Source organism: Saccostrea cucullata, unplaced genomic scaffold (assembly GCF_032062105.1).
Source record: "Saccostrea cucullata isolate Sc308-1 unplaced genomic scaffold, CSIRO_AGI_Scuc_v1 ctg2123, whole genome shotgun sequence".
In the NCBI taxonomy this organism is placed as follows: Eukaryota; Metazoa; Mollusca; class Bivalvia; order Ostreida; family Ostreidae; genus Saccostrea; species Saccostrea cuccullata.
In genome coordinates, this window is record NW_026919020.1 from 95,182 (window position 1) to 118,653 (window position 23,472).

The 23,472-nt window shown below is 35.7% G+C and overlaps 2 protein-coding genes across 4 annotated transcripts; one reads left to right on the top strand and one right to left on the bottom strand.

Moving 5' to 3' along the window:
• The first annotated feature begins 8,544 nt into the window (after nucleotides 1–8,544).
• On the top strand, nucleotides 8,545–10,131 carry LOC134277479 (uncharacterized). The gene is made up of 2 exons (XM_062759812.1): nucleotides 8,545–9,145; nucleotides 9,515–10,131. The coding sequence occupies exons 1-2, from the start codon at nucleotides 8,545–8,547 to the stop codon at nucleotides 10,129–10,131; spliced, it is 1,218 nt and encodes a 405-aa protein (XP_062615796.1).
• An 8,444-nt stretch (nucleotides 10,132–18,575) lies between these two features.
• On the bottom strand, nucleotides 18,576–20,810 carry LOC134277442 (uncharacterized). Of its 3 annotated transcripts, none has more exons than XM_062759784.1 (5): nucleotides 20,691–20,810; nucleotides 20,247–20,426; nucleotides 20,062–20,133; nucleotides 19,294–19,506; nucleotides 18,576–19,180 (listed from the first exon to the last, which is right to left on the bottom strand). In XM_062759784.1, exons 3-5 carry the CDS (start codon nucleotides 20,110–20,112, stop codon nucleotides 18,812–18,814), a joined length of 633 nt encoding a protein of 210 aa, XP_062615768.1. In that variant the 5' UTR covers nucleotides 20,113–20,133; nucleotides 20,247–20,426; nucleotides 20,691–20,810; the 3' UTR covers nucleotides 18,576–18,811. The 3 variants fall into 3 exon arrangements, with proteins under 3 accessions (XP_062615768.1, XP_062615779.1, XP_062615773.1); XM_062759795.1 differs by having other exon boundaries at nucleotides 18,576–19,176; nucleotides 20,062–20,141; XM_062759789.1 differs by having other exon boundaries at nucleotides 20,062–20,141.
• Between the last annotated feature and the right edge of the window lie 2,662 nt (nucleotides 20,811–23,472).

The window sequence follows — 23,472 nt, forward strand, 5'->3', positions numbered from 1 at the left end:
CAGTATGGAGAGGAATACCAGCTTGTTAAAGTGCTCATCTCACGACATGAGTCTGTTGCCGATATATTGTGAAGATTGTGTGTGTCCTGTTTGTACAAAATGTATCACGGGTTCTCATATGAAACACAATCTACTGGACATGTCTACTTATATGACAAGGCAGAAGGAGGAATTAATGGCGTCCATTAACAGGGGCGGATCCAGCAATTTTTGAAAGGGGGGGGGTTCCAGGGTTGTTCCCCTCCCCCCCCCCCCCCCCCCCCCCATACATACTCTCAAGCAAAGATTCACAGACTTGTATGAAAATATCTAAGGTTGTGCTAAATACTATCTTTGTTTTATGGCCTTTTTTTTAAAAGCATACCCCCAGTACGAACAAAACAACAAATACAAAATAAACAAAACAAAACAAACAAAAAAAAACACGTTTCAAAAACTACGAAAGCCTTTAAATTGAATGGATTTGTATCATTTCCGAAGAGTATAAAGAATTTTCTTTAAGAATTTGAAAAACTTTTTTTGGGGTTGGATGCGGGTGGGCTTTAAAACAGAGTTACATGTTAGTTCCTTCAATAGATCTAGATAATTATATATATATATGATAAAAAAACGGTACAAGTATAGCCAACACAGCCAAAGATCGCAGGAATCCAATATCATATTAAACTTCGCATGCTACATACAAGATCTAGATATATAAAAATAAGTAGAATATTTTCTACCATTCTCTCATAAAAAAGTATAATGGAGAAGATGATTGGAGGAAACTTAATGTGTGAGAATCTCTGTATTCAATAAATAAGTGGGACACACAAATACAAATGTATATAATCTCGGAAAACGTTTTATTCCCTCTCACTCTCCAAAAAATAAAGGGGGAGTTCCAACCCCCGGAACCCCCCCTCTGGATCCGCCAATGCATTAAGGAAGACTGTTCAAAGATAGAAAAAGTCAGGACTGAGCAACTGACACTGAAAAACGGAAAAAACAAGTGCTAGAAGAAATCTCTAGAAGGGAGGATGCAATGATAGGGGAAGTCAAAGATATTTCGGCGGATTATAGAAGCATTGTGGGCGAGGCAGCGCTGCAACATACTCAGAAGATCGAGCAAAATGAGAGCGCTTTACATGACATTTCGAAAATATCCGAATTAAACCCAGAAACAGAAGCGGACTGTATTGAACTATTGCATTGTCGAAGCGAACTACGAAGGATTGAAAGGGAAATAAAAGATCAGGATTCAATGCATGCACACGTGTCTTTTGAAGCTTTGAATGGTTCTAGTAGTAAAACAAAATTAAAGGAAATATTCGGAATCGGTTTTGTTGAAATAAACGAGGTTATAAATCAATCGTCTGACGAGGACAGAATGATTGAGAAAAAGCTGCCAGTTCAAAACCGAAATGCTGAAGATATTCTCAAAGTCAAAGAGAAAAAACTAAACAAGAGGCCCATGGGCCACATCGCTCACCTGAGAAGCTTTGACCATTCTGTTCTTTACCAGATTTCCCCCTTGTTATACATAATGCATCCCCACCCTACCCCACTGATCATAATTTAGACTTTTTGAAATCTACACTACCCCATGATCCTTCCATGGGCACATATGTTTCAGCTTTTTTGGCCCAGTGGTTCCTGAGAAGAAGATTTTCAAAGATTTTTCCTATATATTTCTATGTAAAACTTTGATTCCCTATAATGGCCCGGCCCTTCCCCCAGGGGTCATGATTCCTACAATTTAGAATTTACACTACCCCAGACTGCTTCCACATAAGCTTCACTTTTTCTGGCCCAGTGGTTCTTGAGAAGAAGATTTTCAAAGATTTTTCCTATATATTTCTATATAAAAACTTTGATTCCCCATTGTGGCCCCGCCCTTCCCCCGGGGGTCATTATTTGAACAATTTAGAATCTACATTATACCAGGATGCTTCCACATAAGTTTCAGCTTTTCTGGTCCAGTGGTTCTTGAGAAGAAGATTTTCAAAGATTTTTCCTCTATATTTCTATGTAAAACTTTGATTCCCCATTGTGGCCCCGCCCTTCCGCCGGGGGTCATGATGTGAATAATTTAGAATCTACACTATACTAGGATGCTTCCACATAAGTTTCAGCTTTTCTGACCCTGTGGTTCTTGAGAAGAAGATTTTCAAAGATTTTTCCTATATATTTCTATATAAAACTTTGATTCCCCATTGTGGCCCCGCCCTTCCCCCGGAGGTCATGATTTGAACAATTTAGAATCTACACTATACATAAGTTTCAGCTTTACTGGCCCAGTGGTTCTTGAGAAGAAGATTTTTTAATGACCCAACCCTATTTTTGTCTTTTCTTGATTATCTCCCCTTGCGAGGGGATATGTCCCTTCATTTTAACAATTTAAATTCCCCTTCACCCAAGGATGCTTTGTACCAAGTTTGGTCAAAATTGGCCCAGTGGTTCTTGAGAAGAAGTCGAAAATGTGAAAAGTTTACAGACGGACAGAGAGACGGACGGACAGACAGACGGACGGACGACGGACAAAATGTGATCAGAAAAGCTCACTTGAGCCTTCGGCTCAGGTGAGCTAATAAAAACGGTCACCCTATTTGCATTCAATTCAAAATCTCAGCACCTGGAATTCCTGATGACATGAATGACAGGATTTTTCACAGGATTTTTCTTTTCTGATGAAAAAGCTTAATATTTGTATTTAGACGGAAAGTTATTTGTCAAAGAAAAACAGAGAGAAACTTATGAGAAATAAAAGATGTCCAGCATTGCACAGACTATGGTACATGTATAAAGCATTCATCTGGAAATGGACTTCTTGTCATAACAAACAATGAGAGTGAATTAGGCCTTCTTCTCCAAAACGGAAATTTAAAGCTAGTCGAGAAAATGAAAAAATTGTTGATGTGATAGAAAGTGCTAAAACAGGTATCACTGTATTGTCGTGAAAACGATCTTCTCGAGAGGATGTCTTAATAGCACAGTATCACTGTGGCAAGTTAATATAACTGGAGAATCAAAGCAATTATCCTACATAGAACTTTACAAACGTATGTATGTTTCAAAGATATGCATATTAAACGATACAACACAAATAGTTTTCAACCTGGATGGATGTTTGTCAGCATATAGCCATCAGTTGACCTTGATGTTCCAATACAGTGGTACCCGCGGCACTAATCCTTCGTCGGTGTTTTCAGCTTCCTCGGTGTGTGTAGACTCGGATGATAACATTTTAGTCTCGGACAGTTCTGATAATACCATCCATATGTTAAGTATTGATGGTAATTTCTTAAAAATCATCATCTGGCCAGAAGATAATGTAAAAGTAAAATGGCTGTCATTGGACAAGGATGGCTGGTTGTGGATAGGGCAAGACGGCTGTCAAAGAACTAGTGACTTCTGTGTATTTGACTATGAATATTTGAAGAAGACTGAGAGAACAGAAAGGGCGCTAACAGAGAGAGAGGAAAAAACAGAGACACAAGAGTGAAGTCTGTTCAAGAGATATACATGTACATTAACTTTAATAAGTGAGACATTATTTACTTTTTCATGCGACAATTCGTTTATGCAAGCAACTAGCTACAATGTGTAGCTATTCCACTCTAGGAACCATTGGATCATCCGCTTTATCAGCTTATTCAGCTAAAAAAAAAATTTTGAACATCTATATATTTGTTTATTTTGTTTAATAACTGTAACAATAAGATGTGATAAATAAAAATGCGGTAAAATGAGATATTTTTGATTTTTTATGATCTAGATATTATAGGAAGAAATTTTCAAAACTTGAAGGGAATTCTAAACCTAAGAAAATTATCAACAATCGTGACTAAGAATTTGAACTTAGATGGGACTAAAATGTAATAAATTAATTTGTCACAAATTTCAGATGTTTAGTTTTAGATTTTGATTTCAAATTTATTTAAGCTTAAGTGAGATTGAAAGCTTTTTAGTGAAGGTTAATCTAAGAAGAAAACAAATGTTGCATATATATATAAGTGTATATATTTTAGTGTAATGTGATCCTTGCTCTGTGTTTTTTTTTAATCAAAAATGTGTATTTTTAAAGACGTTTTTGATATATACTTTCAAAAATAAAGATAAAATATTGTCAAAGTCAAGTTTTAAATCAAAGATTTTTCTTAACTAAATAGGATAAGGAACATTGATCGATGTCATGCATATGAATATCCTTTCCAAGCCTAAAACGTAAAAAGTAAGTAATGGCCAAAATAAATTCTGATCCCTTGCTCAGAGTTCCAGTGGATATTTCATAAAATATATGGAATGGAACATGAAAGAAGGTTGTATTCTATACGTTGCTAAAATGAACATAATGTGTTTGTGAAACACATTGATGGCCCCGTATGGCAACATAGCGAAGAAGAAACTTTTCTTAAATGCAAATTTAATATATTGGTACCAAAAGTATGGTATTCTTACTGGAAATACAATTGTGAAATATGAAAATAGGCCAAGGTTAAAGGGTTTCATAAGTACGGAAATCACCAATGTCAAAAGATAAAAGATCTTCATTGACAGACCCTATTGTTCTATTTATTTTCCCTGCTAATTAACGATAATTTTCCTTGACCTCATTTAGTTGCTCTAGGATACTTTGCTGCCCGTTCTCAAAATTTTCCAAAGAAAACCGTCCAGAATGACAGTCTTGCTCAAGTTCGTTACTTTCTGATCCAGGTCAGAGTTCTTTTCGATTATCTTCTGGTTTTCTTTCCGAATGTCTTCAACTTCCTTTTTCAACGTTTCAGTTGTTTTTGCATGTCAGCATGTCCATCATTAGAGCTTGCAGACTTTGTACCATTGACATCCGTATGGCTTTTCTGGTTTACAATTTGTAACAGTCGTAAAATATCTTGCTGATGACGTATTTCCAAGATTTTCAATTCCACTGGAGTCATAATTCCTGTCAGAAGCGAAAACGATTTCGTTTAATATATGAAAGAAAGAGAAAGAAAGAATTTCTACAGCTAGTATCAGACTTCATTTCCTCATCTCTATTATCATGAAAGGATCTTATTCTCTCATTTCTTCTCAGTCTGAAATTAAAGTTTGTATTTACATGTATGATGCATTCACAGGATAACTTTAAGTTAATCTTTATAGAGACCCGCTGCTTCCAATGTGAACCGAAGATTCCTCTGATTCCTCCATTTTGTTTGGGGAAGAACATTCTTCACGCTTTATATCCTTTATTTACATTATTGTACGAGGTATTAAAACAGCTTAAACAAATAGTGAAATCAGTTTTTAAAACCTGTGCCACTGTTAGATTACGTTATCTATCCCTAAAAATCCAATGCCTTTGCAAGATTTCATGCATCATTTTATGCTTGGTATACTTGGTAGTTAGTAATAAATACAAGGATATTGTCCTAAAAGTATTGCGCATTATATGAACATAATGCCTTGATGAAAATTGTAATTTAATACATACATAAATACTTTTTTTTCTTAAAGAATGAGTACTTTTTTACGCCATTTGGAAGTGTTTGAGCCCGCATGCTATAGATTGAAGTTCTCGTTTTTCATTTAAATTTGAATCTGATATATATAATTGTTCATTGTTCAAGCATTTCTTTAAAAGTATAGATAGTTAAACACAGTTCCGTATAAAAACCGATAAACCTAGTTTAATCGACTGTGAAACTATGTTTTGCTCATTTTTGTGAATTTGATTCACGTATGTAAACAATACTTACAATAGTATCAAGTCTTCTCATGCATGATCGGATTAGTATTTATTAAGTAATCAGTATTAATAGTTAACATTTCCGTATTATAGGGTATGAGAATTCATGATTAAACTAGAGGTACTGGGAGCAATGAGCTCACTAAATAGAGAACACCAAAAACGTAACGAACGAATATCTGTTTTACGAACGGTAAACTCGTTTCGTCAGTTACACAGGTAATCACAAAGATTACTTGTGTAACTGACGAAACGTACGGATGAATCACACGTATAGAAAAATAAAATTGTAAATTTGATTAGAATAATCGCGTTGGTGTTCCACAGTTCCATGTATCAGTATAATATAAATATATGCATATGATTAGCTCTTACGTGTATTTATTGATTCATTTTGGTTAACTTATAATACTCAGTAAATGAAAATTGATCCATATTATATTAAACGATGACATTTGTTTATTATGATAATGTCTTATAGGTAGTAACAATTATCAAAACGACGCTTTGCAAGAGCTGAGCACAATTCAACAATAGATGCACGTTCCTAACTAAGGGCGACTTCGATTCGTACCCGAGTACGTACTCGAGTTACTTGAGTTTCAATCGAACGACCAAAGTTACTACTCAAAATACGTCATATGACCTTATGAACTCTACCCAAGCTAACCCATCCATACTGTAGGATTACTAGAGTTTCGATATGGCGGCGTCGAAAGAAAAACCCGAACGTAGGAATTATTTTTTACTAAATATTATGTTTAGCATCGCTTATCCTTAAACGTGTTAAAAGCAAACTTCGAAACGCACTTTCTACATGAACGCTTTATAATTTATATGAATATATGTTTATTTGATTAGATTTTTCAGGCTTACTGCCCGATAACAGCAGAGACATAAGTTCAAATTCGAAACTAAAAAAGTTCAGAGCTGAAAAAGAAAAACATTTCAACTGCAGCAAAAGCTATAGATAACATTAACTCAACAGACAATGTCAAAATGGACCTATTCGACCGCCTTTTAAAACTCATAGCTAGAGGAAATTTATTTTATTTTCGCTATCCTTCAAACTCATATGAGTTCGCTTGAAAACCACATGTTTGTGTAAACATCCTGTCATGTGACGTCAACCAAGAGTTAATACTCGGGTATGAATCGAAGTCGCCCTAAGGTGTCGATATAGGGAACCGATCACCCTAAACTTCTTTATATCTTTAATGACATGCTCAGCGTAAACCCGTTTTGATCGATGGCGTAAATTTATCGTTCGTCGACGACGTCTTTCATCTTGTGGTTGTTAAATGATGTCATGTATGGAGTTACAAGTGGTTCAGTTTGAGGATATCCACTGTCTCCTAAAATAAAAAATCCTGCTAGAAAATAAAGCTCTTGTCCTGGTCCTATCTCAGGGATATTAGCATATTCATGCGCATCGTTCTCATGCTCAAGAAATCCCGAATCTACATATCTAATGGACTTCTCATTGTCTATGATAACCTGTAAAACATGCATCTTTACACAGGATGGTTTTATTTTGCATTACATGAAATGTTATAAACATTAAAATACATATGAATTTGAATTGTAATTTACAAATGTTCATTATAGATAAAGGAAACAGTTGATTTTAAATTCTTACCTGTATATGAATACAGTGAAATTTTCTGTGTCCACTGTAAAATTCCTGCTGAGGCTCCGTTTGTTGGATGTAAATCTAATGTGATGTTCCATCTATGGCACCAAGTACATTTTGCATGTTGTCCCAGCGACCTTTCGTTGATAACCATTCTGCTACTGTGCCAGCGAATTTCTGAAGCCAATATGTCCCACAGCATAAACCATGTTTTCTTCAAAATGTAGTCTACACTAGATGTACTTGCTCCGAAGCATAGGGAAAGCAATGGATAAGTTGGGAAATGCCTAAGCCATATGAATGTCATTAATTTTTTTTTCTAAATTCAGTAACTGCCCATTTCTCATGTTTCCATCCAGCTCAATTTATGAGAAAACTATATTCATTAATTCTAGAAATGAATCAATCGTCTCACCACTCAGTATGCAGAACTCAAAGGGCCTCGACCTTAGGTCTCGGTAAGTACCCCAAGCGGGTCAAGGACAAAGCCCTGGTCCAAGAGGGCGAAGCCCCCGGAAACTGAGGAATTCTAACAAATTAGAGGTGTTTTCCTGTTGATTTTAAGATAATACAGACAATTTTTAAAAAAAATCAAACGGCCCGGGGGGGGGGGGGGTGGGGATCGCACGCCCAATGCTGGATCCGCCTTTGATAATTACAAAGTAAATATAAAGCGAGTGATGGTATTCATAAACTAGTAATACGGTTAATATCGTCGAGATACGTTCGTTCGTTGCGTGTTTCGTGTTCTGTATTGATACCAACCGCCTCCCATATGAATATAATGGCAGTGTCTATGTTTTGCTATGGGAAACCCAAAACATGTGTCGGATAAAAAATTAAAATAGGAGGTGCACGATGGCAATATGTAATAAAGATTCTCTGAAAGTTTCATCAAATTTCATTCAGTGGTATTAGAGGAGTTGTGGATAAGAGATAGGTATCCAAAGCGTAACCGACGGCTAGACGTACAGACAGACGGACGGACGTACCGATTACTATATACCCTCCCGCATTTCAACAACACTATTTTAGAATTTATATGAAGAAAAGAATGAATGGTAACATGTTTTAATTTCACGATTTACACTTCGTAGAACCATATAGTCTCTTCTGTGAAAAATCGATCAATAACAGAGTGTGCATGCACCCATCCGTTTGGCCAAACACCAGCTGAATTGTGTGTATAACTATAAAGTTCACTATGGATCAAGGTGCAAATTATCTTATGTGCAGATCTCACGACAAAAAACTTGTGCCAATATATTGTGAGGACTGTGAATGTCCAGTTTGTATGAAGTGTATGACAACATCTCATTTACAACATAAAATATGCGATGCGTCTGTTTATGTTCAGAAACGGCATGGGGAACTGCTGGCATCTTTGCATGGAGAAAATTCCATGGTTGAAAAGATGAAAAATGAGCTCAGGTCTAAGCATAAAAACTTACAGGAAAGGCAAATTAAACTGATCGAGGAAATAAGCAGCAGAGAGGAAGCCATCATTGCGGAAGTGAGAGACATTGGGAAACACCTGAAGGAAACTGTATCTGATGCTGTTTCTGATTGTGAAGCAAAAATTCAAAAGAGTAAGAAAGAAATAGAAAAATTAGAAGTTTCTGAATTTGACACAACGAGGGAAACAAACTGCATTAAAGTATTACAATGTTATAGTGAACTACGAAGGCTGGGAAGGGAAATGAAAATTCATGAACCTATGACTATTACATTTGAAACTGTCAAAAGTCGCAGTAGAAGGCACGTAGAGGAACTCCTCGGTAAAATAGTTGTTCAGCATGATTTAGGTCTGTCTTCTGATGAAGATCGGCAAATTGAAAGAAAATCTCCGTTGTATGACACACATGTAAACAAGATATTTTCTTGCAAAAGGAAAATTAAAGATCAAGAAAACCGAATTATTTTTTCCCACTTTAAACCAAACATTGACTCAATAATTCAACTAAAAGGAATTTTATTTTATGATGAAAAAATGTTCGTGCATGTTGGCGACAAGCTCTTTGTAACCACTGATGATAATTCTGTGCGCGAAGTACTTCAAAATGTGGACGGTTGTGTTGGAAGTTCGTCAGATCGTGGTATCGTTTTCATAACGAAATATAGATCAGGGCTTAATCTATTTTTGCATAACGGAAAATGTATGTCTCTGTTTTCAGTCCAACAGCCTACTGAAAAAATACTAGCAGTGGTAGAAAATGAAAAATTAGGAATATCTATGTTAATGGAAAAATGTCGCCGCTCTAAGAATGCTTCGTTTTACTCATTATTGCTGTATCGATTAAACAGAAAAGGTGAAGCAAACGTCTTTGCAATTCAAAAACGCATTATTGATCGTAATTGTACAGAAGTTGCAAAACTCTGCATCCTGAAAGATAGCAAGTCACAAGTAGCATTGATTTGTAAAACTCCACTCTACGTGTACGATCAACAATTAAACCTTGTGTTTTCGTACCATGGAAGTATTCAATTCATTGCTTGTGCTACATTTTCAGCCGCGTTTGCATGTCTGGATCTAGACAACAACGTTTTAGTTTCAAACAAAAGTGATGGTTCCATTCACATGTTAGATATAGGTGGCCAGTTTCTAAGAATTGTCGTTTATCCGGAAGATGGCCTATCAAATCTTACTTCTCTCTCTGTTGACGGAGAAGATTGGTTGTGGTGCACCGGTTTGAAAGATAAGAGAGGTTACCTCAGTTTCTTCGATTATAATTATTTAAAAACGACTGAACGGTCCAAGAGAGCACTGACTGAAACCGAAGAAAACTTCTGAATCACAGACCAAATTGTGACAAACCATATACATACTTATAATTTACATGTGTAATTAATGGTAATCATATAAAATGTGCTGCACCTTTGCATAAACATAGGATCTCCCACGATTTGTAGTTGGATATTATCCAATGAGTTGTGTATTTTTTTTTATCATCGAGCCATTGCGAGGGGACAAAAACACACAACAAACTACAAATCATGGGAGATTCTTTTTATCCCATGTATAATACTTCACAAGCAAGGTTTTACTCTTTTTTTTTATATTGGACTCGACTTTGATTTACTTCATCACGCTAACGCAAAAACCATTGTGACATCATAACTGCACATAACTGTTGGGATATGAAAATCATATCCTACACGGGATAAAGGCGTAAACATGGGATAAAAAGGGGTTTGTTGATTATAATTGTTATCTGTATGTATCAGTATATTTTACGCTTTTACAAATTCGCATCTGCAGTGGACCTGGTGAAAGTTACTCACAAATTCATAAATGTTATCTAGTTAATGTACCCAATACCTAGTAAACTACTTTTAAGGTAGTGGTTGTATGGATTGTTAATTTACTAGTCTTCTTTGTGACTTTTACAAGTTTTTTTTTTCAGTGTACCTTCGGGTAGTATTTTTAAAATTAAATACTTTTAAGTGAAAAATCTAACAACAGATTTATTCCTTGAATTGGTAGTGATATACACGATTTTTTTTTTCATTTGTCATTCCATAATCAGATGATTGATTTGTACGACGGTTGTCCGGTAAAGTCGTGGACAAAGTGTTTTTCTCGAAAATGATGGGCGCATTCAGCTGAATTTTTCAGTAACTGTTTATATATCATATTTAAGTTCATGTTTCATATTTTTTGTAAAATATAAACCAAAAATAAAGATTTTATTACACTTGAATGTGCACAAGGTACGGTCCTACGGCGCACAACCAAAAACCAAGGTTTCATTACAAAATACAAGAGTATCATTTCGAAATAAAAGTATAAAATAGAAAAGATTAGCGTTTAAATTATTATATTTTTAATCCACTACATGTATCAATTATGTAGTCTTTTGGAAAAATCCAAAGCATTTGCTTAATTTTTGGCAGTTTCCCGAGCATTCAAAATTGGAAAATGGTAAACACATATTAAGGCGAAAAATGGTGACTTTTGATGACGTTACGGCGCACCGGAGAATTGTTCAGTTTGATTTAGATGTAGTAATGATGCCCTAAAAGACTTTAAATGAATGCAGAAGATACAAATATGGCAAGATCTCTAGGCCTAGTATACGAGTAAAAGTGATATGTTTTTGTTGGTCTAAGGACCAAGCTTTCCCCTTTCCCCTTTTTTACCATTTAACATGTACATGTACGTGTATTTCATTTCTAAATTAATTTTCTATTTTCCCTGACTTCAATATTAATTTTTTGATATTTTGTTTACTATTATTTAATGTTATAATAAATTATAAGCCTTCGTCATCTGGCAATCAGAAGTTGGAAGGTTATTCCCTATTCGCTATTGACTTCGAATGGCGAACCGCAGGCTGTATTCTGGTTCCCTATTAAAATTACCGTAAATGTCCTAATAATTTTTTTTTCAAAAAACTTTAATAACCCATTATAAACCGTGTTTAAGAAGAAGAGCAAACACATCACTTAAAGAAGAAGAGTGAGGACCCCAAACCAATGCAGCTAGCCTGACCAAAATGATGAATATTTAGCTAGCCCGGTCAAAATTGGAAAAAAACGTATTTGTACATTAGAATGCATTACCAGGGGGACTGGCTAACAAACTTGATCCCATATTTACACCTTCATATTTTTACAGGGGAGGGGTCTGGGAGAGACCTTTCAAATATAAAAAGGAGTTTATGTTACACAACCGGAAACCTTTTTAGCTAGCCCGGTCAAAATTGCAAAAAAAAAACCCCGTATAATACTATTATAAGAGTTCATTGCCCGGGGGGCTGGCTAACATCCTGGGTCCCATATTTAGACCTTCATATTTTTACAGGAGAGGGGTATGGGAGGGAACCTTCCACTGTAAAAGGAATTTATGTTACAAGACCGGAAACCTATTTAGCTAGCCCGGTCAAAATTGAAAAAAAAACCCTTATAATTCTGTTATATGTATTTCTGAATAAGGGTACATTGCCCGGGGGGATGGCTTACATCCTGGATCAAATATTTAGACCTTCATATTTCTAGAGGGTAGGGGTATGGGAGGGACCCTTCCACTGGCAAAAGAAATTTATGTTACAAGACCGGAAACCTATTTAGCTAGCCCAGTCAAAATTGGAAAAAACCCGTATATTGCTATTATAAGTAGAGTACACTGCCCGGGGGGCTGGCTAACATCCTGGATCCCATATTTAGACCTTCATATTTTTTACAGGGGAGGGGTATGAGAGAGACACTTCCACTGTCAAAAGAAATTTGTGTTACAAGACCGGGAACCTATTATCTAGCCCGGTCAGAATTGAAAAAAAAACCTTATAATTCTATTATATCTATTTCTGAATAAGAGTACATTTCCTAGGGGGTTGGCTAACAACCTGGATACCATATTTAGACCTTCAAATTTTACAGGGGAGGGGTATGGGAGGGATCCTTCCACTGTAAAAAGGAATTTATGTTACAAGACCGGAAACCTATTTAGCTAGCCCAGTCAAAATTCTGAAAAAAAACCCGTATAATGCTATTATAAGTAGAGTACATTGCCCTGGGGGCTGGCTAACATCCTGGATTCCATATTTAGTCCTTCATATTTTTACAGGGGAGAGGTACGGGAAGGACTCTTCCACTGTCAAAAGGAATTTGTGTTACATTACCAAAAACCTATTTAGCTAACCCGGTCAAAATTGGAAAAAAAACGTATAATGCTATAATAAGTAGAGTACATTGCCCGGGGGGCTGGCTAACATCCTGGATCCCATATTTAGACCTTCATATTTTTACAGGGGATGGGTATGGGAGGGACTATTCACTGTCAAAAGGAATTTATGTTACAAGACCGGAAACCTATTTAGCTAGCCCGGTCAAAATTGAAAAAAAAACCCCTTTTAATTCTGTTATATGTATTTCTGAATAAGAGTACATTGCCCGGGGGGCTGGCTAACATCCTGGATCCCATATCTAGGCCTTCATATTTTTACAGGGGAGAAGTATGAGAGGGACTCTTCCACTGTCAAAAGGAATTCATGTTACAAGTCCGAAAACCTTTTTAGCTTGCCCGGTCAAAATTGGAAATAAAACCTTATAATTCTATTATATGTATTTCTGAATAAGAGTACATTCCCGGGGGGCTGGCTTACATGTACATCCTGGATCCCATATCTAGACCTTAATATTTTTATAGGGGACGGGTATGGAAGGGACCTTTCCACTGTCAAAAGCAATTTATGATACAAGACCGGGAACCTATTTAGCTAGCCCGGTCAAAATTGAAAAAAAAAACGTATATTCCTATTATAAGTAGAGTGCATTGCCCGGGGGGCTGGCTAACATCCTGGATCCCATATTTAGTCCTTCATATTTTTACAGGGGAGAGGTATGGGAGGGACCCTTCCAAAGTCAAAAGGAATTTGTGTTACATTACCGAAAACCTATTTAGCTACATGTAGCCCGGTCAAAATTGGAAAAAAAAAACGTATAATGCTATTATAGGTAGAGTACATTGCCCGGGGGGCTAGCAAACATCCTGGATCCCATATTTAGACCTTCATATTTTTACAGGGGAGGGGTATGGGAGCGACCCTTCCACTGTCAAAAGGAATTTATGTTACAAGACCGGAAACCTATTTAGCTAGCTCGGATAAAATTGGGAAAACCCCATATGATGCTATTATATGTATTTCTGAATGAGACGACATTGCGCGAAGGGCTGGCTAACATCCTGGATCCCATATTTAGACCTTCATATTTTTACAGGAGAGCGGTATTGATGGGACCCTTCCACTATCAAAAGAAATTAATGTTACAATACCGGGACCCTATTTAGCTAGCCCGGTAAAAATTGGAAAAAGACCCTTATAATTCTGTTATATGTATTTCTGAATAAGAGTACATTGCCCGGGGGCTGGCTAACATCCTGGATCCCATATTTAGACCTTCATATTTTTATAAGGCAGGGGTATGGGAAGGAACCTTCCACAGTCAAAAGGAATTTATGTTACAAGACCATAAACTTATTTAGCTAGCCCGGTCAAAATTGAAAAAAAAAAACCTTATAATTCTATTATATCTATTTCTGAATAAGAATACATTTCCTGGGGGGGGGGGGGGGGGGGGGGGGGCTGGCTAACAACCTGGATACCATATTTAGACCTTCAAATTTTACAGGGGAGGGGTATGAGAAGGAACCTTTCACTGTCAAAAAAATTTTATGTTACAAGACCGGGAACCTATTTAGCTAGCCCGGTCAAAATTGGGAAAAACCCGTATAATGCTATTATAAGTAGAGTACATTGCCCCGGGGCTGGCTAACATCCTGGATCCCATATTTAGACCTTCATATTTTTACAGGGAAGGGTTATGGGAGGGACCCTTCCACTGTCAAAAGGAATTTGTGTTAAAATACGGAAAACCTTTTTAGCTAGCCCGGATAAAATTGGAAAAACCCCATATAATACTATTATATGTATTTCTGAATTAGAGACATTGCCCGCAATGTACTCTTATCTACAAATACTTATAATAGTATTATACGTGTTTTTTCCAATTTTATCCGGGCTAGCTAAAAAGGTTCTCGGTCGTGTAACATAAATTCCTTTTTACAGTGGAAGGATCCCTTCCATACCCCTCCGCTGTAAAAATATGAAGGTCTAAATATAGGATCCAGGATGTTAGCCAGCCCCGGGGCAATGTACTCTTATGTACAAATACTTATAATAGTATTATACTTTTTTTTCAATTTGATCAGGGCTAGCTAAACAGGTTCCCGGTCTTGTAACATAAATTCCTTTTGACAGTGGACGAGTCTATCCCATACCCCTCCCCTGTAAAAATATGAAGGTCTAAATAGGGGATGTTAGCCAACCCCCAGGGCAATGTACTCTACTTATAATAGTATTAAACTGGTATTTTTCAAATTGTGACTGGGCTAGCTAAATAGGTTCCCGGTTTTGTTACACAAATTCCTTTTGACTGTCTAAGGGTCCCTATACCATACCCATCCCCTGTAAAAATGTGAAGGTCTTAATATGGGATCCAGGATGTTAGCCAGCCTCTCGGGCAATGTACTCTTATTACTCTTACAAATACTTATTATAATTCCCGGTTGGTTCCCGGTCTTGTAACATAAATTCCTTTTGACAGTCGAAGGGTCCCCTCCCCTGTAAAAATATGAATGTCTAAGTATTGGGTCCAGGATGTTGGCCAGCCCCCCGGGCAATGTACTCTACTTATGATAGCATTATACGTTTTTTTTTTCCAATTTTGACCGGGCTAGCTAAATAGGTTTCTGGTCTTGTAACATAAATTCCTTTTGACAGTCGAAAGGTCTTTCCCATACCCCTCCGTTGTAAAAATATGAAGGCCTTAATATAGGATCCAGGATGTTAGTCAGCCCCCGGGCAGTGTACTCTTATAATAGTATTATACGTTTTTTTCTCCAATTTTGACCGGACTAGCTAAATAAGTTCCAGGTATTGTAACATAGCATCCTTTTGAAACTTGAAAGGTCTCTCCCATATCCTTCCCCTGTAAAAATATGAATGTGTAAATATTGGATCCAGGATCTTAGCAAGCCCCTCGGGTAATGTACTCTTATGTACAAATACTTATAGTATTAAACGGGTTGTTTTTCCAATTTTGACCGGGCTAGCTAAATATTCTCATTTTGGTCAGGCTAGCTGCATTGGTTTGGGGTCCTCACTCTTCTTCTTTAAGTGATGTGTTTGCTCTTCTTCTTTAACACGGTTTATAATGGGTTATTAAAGTTTTTTGAAAAAAAAATTATTAGGACATTTACGGTAATTTGAATAGGGAACCGGGATCGCCATTCGAATAGTCAATAGCGAATAGGGAATAACCTTCCAACTTCTGATTGCCTCGTCATCTTTCTTTTCATTTTGAAGTTATCATAGACGATCTGAAAGTAAACAATGAACCTGGTTTGACTATATCGATAAGAACACTGTTCCTGCATATTACGTTTTTGGTTGCCGCGACCGGATCAGTTTGTCTATGGAATGAGGAAAGTTTTATACGGTTTCTTCAGTCAAAAATTCAGAAAAATTAACAAGATATAGAAAATTTAACACTTAAAATTCAAGACTTAGAACAAAGCCAGTCAGGCCGTACAGCTGACAATAATTTTGTCAGACGCAATGAAACTCTTGGCACAATTTCGGGTTATCATACAAATGAAACCTTAGAATTTATCGGGAAAATTTAATCAAATCACACAATGAGACACCTGTCGAACTCGACTCAGTGAATACTCACATCGACGCACTAGCTATCTGTGCGATCAGATGTAAGTGACACACCTGAGGGCTTCAGTGACCACACTGATCAAGGTAATTTACACCTCGGTGTGTACTAGCACTCCTAAAGGACATGTGCGATTTATGCAACCCCATTATGTACCGGAAACCTCATCACTTGAATTACCTAATGTAAATAGTTGGGGTAGGATACTAGTAGACCATGCTCAGGTCAATGATACTCACCGTCAATAGAAACGCAACACCCTAATTTTAGGATGAAAATTATATACAGGTTATAACTATGTACCGAAAAAGTTTGGACATCTTTTACTTTGCCAAATCAGATATTTAACGGTTGAATGAAATTCTTTCCACTACCGGAAGTTGCTTTTTAGCCCTCTTAACAGAAGTCAAAATTTTGCATTTTTAATAAAATTTTAACATATTTTGGGTTTTCAAGGTTTTGAAGCTGTTAATCATAAGTACCGTACTAAAATGCCGGGGAAAAATCCTTATTTCTTAACCGGATATGATGCTTATATTTCCTCAAAATGACTGATAGCAAGAAGGGGGGGGGCGTTTTAAGAGTTATGTGTTACCTCCTAAAGTTTAATGATAACATTAAAAATGAATATGTTTAGGTAAAAAGTAAATTTACAAAAAATTAATGCTTCATTTAAACATTAAATGTTATTTTTAGATCTTAGAAAGAAACAATTAAATACCCGGTAAATCTTAAAACATCCCGTCTTCTGACCATTTAATTAAAACGTGCTAGTCCGCCATATACAACAAATGAAGCCCGATTTCTACCATGCATTTGGTTTATTAATGTCTTAATCTGAGCGAAATTAATATTCTTGGGCATTTTTAAATGCATGTTTTTCAGATACTGCGGTCGAATTTTCTCTAACTTGGCGTAGTGTAGCAACTTTTGAACTTCCGTTCAAGAAACTGTTATTTATGCTATTGAAACACATGAGCCTGATGAGTCGATATATAGTGTGCATTTGCATCTCTTTTTTTCTTTATTTTGTGAATTTCCAGCATAAGCAATGAAAATCAATCATTTTGAGGAAATATAGGCATCACATCCGGTAAAGAAAGAAGGATTTTCCCCCGGCATTTTAGTACAATACTTATGATTAACAGCTACAACACCTTGAAAACCCAAAATATTGTTAAAATTTTTATTTAAAATGCAAAATTTTGATTTCTGTTAAAAGGGCTAAAAAGCAACTTCCGGTAGTGGAAAGAAATTCATTCAACCGTTAAATAATTGATTTGGCAAAGTAAAAGTTGTCCTAACTTTTTTGGTACATAGTTATATCCCGTATATAATTTTCAACCTAAAATTAGGGTATTGCGTTTCTATTGACGGTGAGTATACCTGCATGAAACCCCGCAAAGTTTGCATACTAGTAATTCAAACCCAATCAGCCAGTCCGACTTAGGTAGCGGAGATCTTCAGAGTTCTGTTAAATTCAAACGAAAACCAAAAGAACCTGACACTTATATGTACATGTATGATGGGAAATCTACGGATTTCAAAGACTACACATTTCGAACAGGTTGCTTCCTGGAATCTATGAAACAAATTTGAAATAACCCTACAATTATGCATGTCATTGCGGGGAAATACTCAAAATCTACTTAAGGTAGGTCCCTACTCAGGAGATTTAATGGTTTAAATGGAATTTTTTCTTTTGAAATCATTAGAATAACACTTAATCTAAATAAAAAGCATATAAAATAAATAACTTTTCATGTTATTTTTCAAATTAGAGTGCCTCGATGACGTATACCCCCTTTTTCACAACACTATTTCATCCAAGCTCAATATATGGCTCATATCAAAAGCAATATCAAAGCAAAATTACTTTCAAATATATTTACTTATTCATTAATATGTAGGAAAGGCATAAACAGTCTCATATATGAATATTTATTTTATAACTTTTTTTTGGAATACGATATCAATTTGGTGCTTTAAAATTTTTTACAATATCGTCATTTTTACAATTTTTTTCATAAAGTAATGGATAAACACATTCTTTTTTCATTTAAAATACTAGATTTATATCTGTTGCAACTAAAAATCCAAAAAAAATTAGTACTTTTCAGGCTTTTTATTTTTCTACACCTTCTAGATCATGTATACCCCCTTGCCGATCAAACAAATTCAACTCAAAAATACCAGTAACAAATATATTTGAAAGAAAAATCACACTCAAATATCATTTTCATGCATTATAAAACATAACAAGTAAATTTGTCTAAAAAAAAATCATTTAAATGCATTTTTTGATAACTCATCAATAAATGAAACATGTCCGTACATGTACAAATATGGCTAAACCAATGTAACATTCTTCTTTTCAGGCATGCACTCAAATACAAACAATTTAATACTGCTTTTAATTCAGTAATACCAGCATAGGACATAGATAAAGTTATGTTACAACTTAAAACTTTATGCTTGCTGCTCAGTTCTACTAATGCACCCGTAAATCCCTTCTTCGTGTGATTACTGTTGGATCTTTTGCTCGTATTGGGATCAACATTATCTTTTACTCTTGCCATAGTAGTTGAGTCGTTGTCCATAATCACAGTATCTACCTAAAAAATTTTAATATGTTGTACACAAATAAAATTTCTATGTTTGACTGATTTGATTGTACAATTAGTTTTTTAAAAAATTGTTGGATTGTTTTTGTTCTGGATGTACTTACCTTTCCCCCTACATCCTTGATCTTCTCCAACATCTCACAGGCCATGGCAGGCTGAGGCTCCATAGCCTTCGCCGATCCAGTTGAGTTCTTACAGCACTTGTGTTGCCTGGGAGGATTACTCTTTAATTTGGCAGCTGCAAATACCATACTTTTTTTCCCATTACTGAAAAACCGACTATTTTCTTCGATTTTTCTCCAACAGAGAGGCAAGTCCTGTAAGAATAAAGATATCTGTATTCCAATATATAAGTTAGACATCGTCATCACAGACCACGGCCAAAATGTACAGTCCTCTCCCATTTTGGCAGTGGTTGAACAAGAAGAGAATATAAACTGGCAGCTCATTAAAATATTGACTAATACGAGTAAAGCATAGTCAGATGATGAACTCTGATGCATTCTTTCAATACCCAATCATAGTGAATGGAATATTTTTTTGTATATACTGCTGATATCAATTGTTGATTTCAATTGCAATGGAAACAAAAATTGTCATTGACTGAATACGATGTCGCAATAGAGATAAATATTCAAGATTACGAAACTTTATAGTGATCAAGCAGCCACGAGTAGGAGATAGCTATATGCGGACTTCGGACTATGGCTTGAGACCATGGTTAGACACAAGAGAGGGGTAATGTAAAACATTAATTATTCAAACATATTCAAAAACTAGAAAAATTGATTTCTCTAAAGCAGAGGACCACCATTGTCCATGTGTCAAATTAGTCTCTACAATGTATAGGTTTTGATACTTGGTACATTTACCTGTAAGACTATTATAAGCTCTCCCGGTACCCCGAATCTGCCAAGCACCATCAGATATAACTGCCAGACTCCCTTCACTCCTAAACAATAATACTTTTAATTAACGACACAATTTTGTAAAAAATAATTGCAAATTAAAATATAAGTAGGTCATGTATTGCTAGAAAATGGAATATAACAATTACAATCTCATCTCCTCCTGCAGACTTTCATTACAAGTTTCCCCTGCCATTTGTCCAAATTGTTGCCTGACCTCTCTTCTTCTATTCTTCAGAGTTATTTGAGCAACGCTGGGTATGTTTAAAGCAGCCAGGAGTGAATTTACATGTGTTTCACCAAATCGGCAAATCCTCCATTTATTATTCCTGAAATGAGTTCTCAAACTTATAAACAAGTCAACACGGAAAGTGAATATATGACATGATTTTCCTTGTTTATTTTCTACATGTGTATGTGTGTATAATAAGGTACACTTGTTTGCATATGTATGTTTGAGAATAAAGGTGCTTTTAACAAAAAAGAAAGTCACATATATCATGTTTATATACTGACTATTACTGTTAAAATTAAATAACCCATATGATCCAATTTGAATATGTGAATAAACCAGGTAATGAAATACAGATTACCTGCTGCTAGTTTGGTATTTACATCCCATGCATTTCTGCCATTTGAAGTCTGGTGTTTGCTTCCTGTTGCCATTTCAGTACTAGCCCACAGTCTGTAAATCTGCACTTGACAAGTAGTAGGGCTACACGTGCAAGGCCGAGTTTTGTGTTCCCCTACAATTGCAGTGGCTGTCCGCATAATTGACAACTGCTTAGACCATCCGCAAGAACCCCCAAGCTCAACTACACGTCTGCCCACTCTCCACTGATTCATTTTCTCATATCCTAAACCGAATGTCTCTTCTTCTCTAACGACATGAAGTTCTCACCGTCACAGGCATAACTGTATGATAATGATAACTGTAATCTAAGTCACTTACTGGCACACCACTTGTTTCGTCACATGTTATAAATCTGTTTTGTTTATTCGATTGCTTCTTCCTTCATCTAATCCTTCAATTTTTCTAACCAGAAAGTCTTTAACAAACGTGCCTTTAAACCCTGGCATCCCGTAAACAAGAACGTAATCTTAAAAGTGCCAACTGGAAATGCTCAGCGCTATATAATACCTAAACCTCCTTGAAGGAGTAAATAAAGAAGAGTGTGATTTCGATGGCCTTTCAAATTTTGTACAGTCTAAATTGGGAACAGAAATGTTTTCTATCCCGCTTATTAGCCCTGATGAAGTGCTTTCCTCACTAAACAAACTAGATATTAATAAATCATCAGGTGTAGATACCATCGGTCCACGTTTATTAAAACTTACTGCACAGATAATACATAAACCTGTAACCCATATAATAAATACTAGTATCACATCAGGTATTTTCCCGAAAACGTTTAAACTTGCCAAAGTTACACCTATCTATAAAAAGGGAAACAAGCTAGATCCAAATAACTACAGACCCATTTCTATTTTACCGACATTATCAAAAATTATAGAAAAACATGTGGCAAAATATGTACGATTACTATTTTCAGAATTTGATCTTTTAATAGAATCTCAATCAGGTTTCAGAGAATTGCACTCATGTCAAACAGCCCTTACAAACATTACAGATAAATGGTTATATGAAATGGACCAAGGCAAACTTGTTGGTACTGTCTTTCTCGACTTCAGTAAGGCTTTTGACTTAGTAAATCATGAAATTCTTCTTAAAAAGCTAGAGTGTTATAATTTTAATGAAATAACTTTACACTGGTTTCGATCATATTTAAGTGACAGACTTCAAAGTGTCCATCTGTCTAACAAAAAATCATCTTATCAGCAAGTCACAGCGGGAGTTCCACAGGGGTCTATACTAGGACCTCTTTTGTTTTTACTGTACATTAATGATCTTCCACTTTATATCAAAAATTCAAACATAGATTTGTTTGCCGATGATGCCACTTTACATGTCCCCGGCAAAGATCCCCAATCTATAGTAAATTCATTATCAATGGATATTGCTTGTATAGAAAAATGGTGCTTTCAAAATCAAATGATACTTAATGCCTCAAAAACTAAATGCATGTTAATAGGGACTCATCAGAAGAGATCAAAATTCTTAGACCATGATTTTCCTTTATACGTTTCGAACCAGAAATTAGACAATGTAACATATGAAAAAAATCTTGGGGTATATTTAGATAATTCTTTACAATACAATGTACATATCGACCATGTATGTAAAACTCTGTCACGTAAAATGTCTGCACTCCGTAGAATTAAAAAATATCTTCCCCTTCAAACACGCAAGTTGTTTTATAATGCTTACATCATGCCTACCATTGATTACTGCCTAACAATTGGGGAAATACATCCAGATCAAATCTTGACAGAGTTCATAAACTTCAAAAACGTGCTGCAAGGTATATTTTAGATGCGCCCCCTGATGCACCCTCACGACCCCTTTTTGATGAACTTGATTGGCTTACTGTTTATGAACAGCTTACTGTAAATAAATATGTATTGTTATATAAATCCCTCTTTAATTACTGTCCTACTTATTTACATGAAATGTTTCAATTTCACACTAATAACCAATATACCCTTCGATCTGAATCTAATGTTGATTTGTGTGTGCCAATTCATAAATGTAAACTTTTTGAAAATTCCTTCCAGTACTCTGGTGCCATTTTATGGAATGCTTTACCGATGCACATAAAAATGTCACCAACACTTAATTCTTTCAAGAGATAAGCAAAACAATATGTTAAACAATGTCAGATTAATTTGTGATTCATGTTTATTTGTATTTGTATATTTATGTATATATTTATAATATGTCTGTATGTGTATAACTATGTATCTTCATATTGTTAATTGTCAGAAGGCCCTGGGGAAGAATAGTGGTTGCACTAATCAGGTTACCTTCTTTAAATAAAGTATTATTATTATTATTATTATTATTATTATTATTATAATGGTACTAACCCGGTAGAACTTGTAAAGACGGATTTGGTTTTAACATTTCGTATCGATAATCATATCCGGTAAATTGTGATGACGCGTTTGAGTAGGGACCAACCTTAAAGCGATTCGAATCAAGCCAAAAATTATCACGAAATCATATTCGCTCTGGAACAAATGTTCCATCTTCAAGGTCAAGAATCGGCCTTTAGATCTGAATTTCGAAATCGTAGGGGAGATAAAAATGAATCTGCCACAGATTAGGGTATGCCCTTCGTAGATTGGGATGTTTGGCTTTTCTTGGGATCCCATATGATGCTAAAGAAATTTACATCATTGACCAATTCATATATTGGCTTGGTAGTCAAGAAATTGTCATTTTCTTAGAAACGATTTTTTAGTAGACACGGG

Coding starts and splice junctions, on each gene's coding strand:
- LOC134277479 (XM_062759812.1), top strand. CDS start 8,545: ATGGATCAAGGTGCAAATTATCTTATGTGCAGATCTCACGACAAAAAA. Junction 9,146..9,514: donor AGTTGTTCAGCATGATTTAG/GTCTGTCTTCTG, acceptor CTCTGTTTTCAG/TCCAACAGCCTACTGAAAAA.
- LOC134277442 (XM_062759784.1), bottom strand. CDS start 20,112: ATGGTGCTTGGCAGATTCGGGGTACCGGGAGAGCTTATAATAGTCTTA. Junction 19,507..20,061: donor AGCTTATAATAGTCTTACAG/GTAAATGTACCA, acceptor TTATTCTTACAG/GACTTGCCTCTCTGTTGGAG. Junction 19,181..19,293: donor TCAAGGATGTAGGGGGAAAG/GTAAGTACATCC, acceptor AAAATTTTTTAG/GTAGATACTGTGATTATGGA.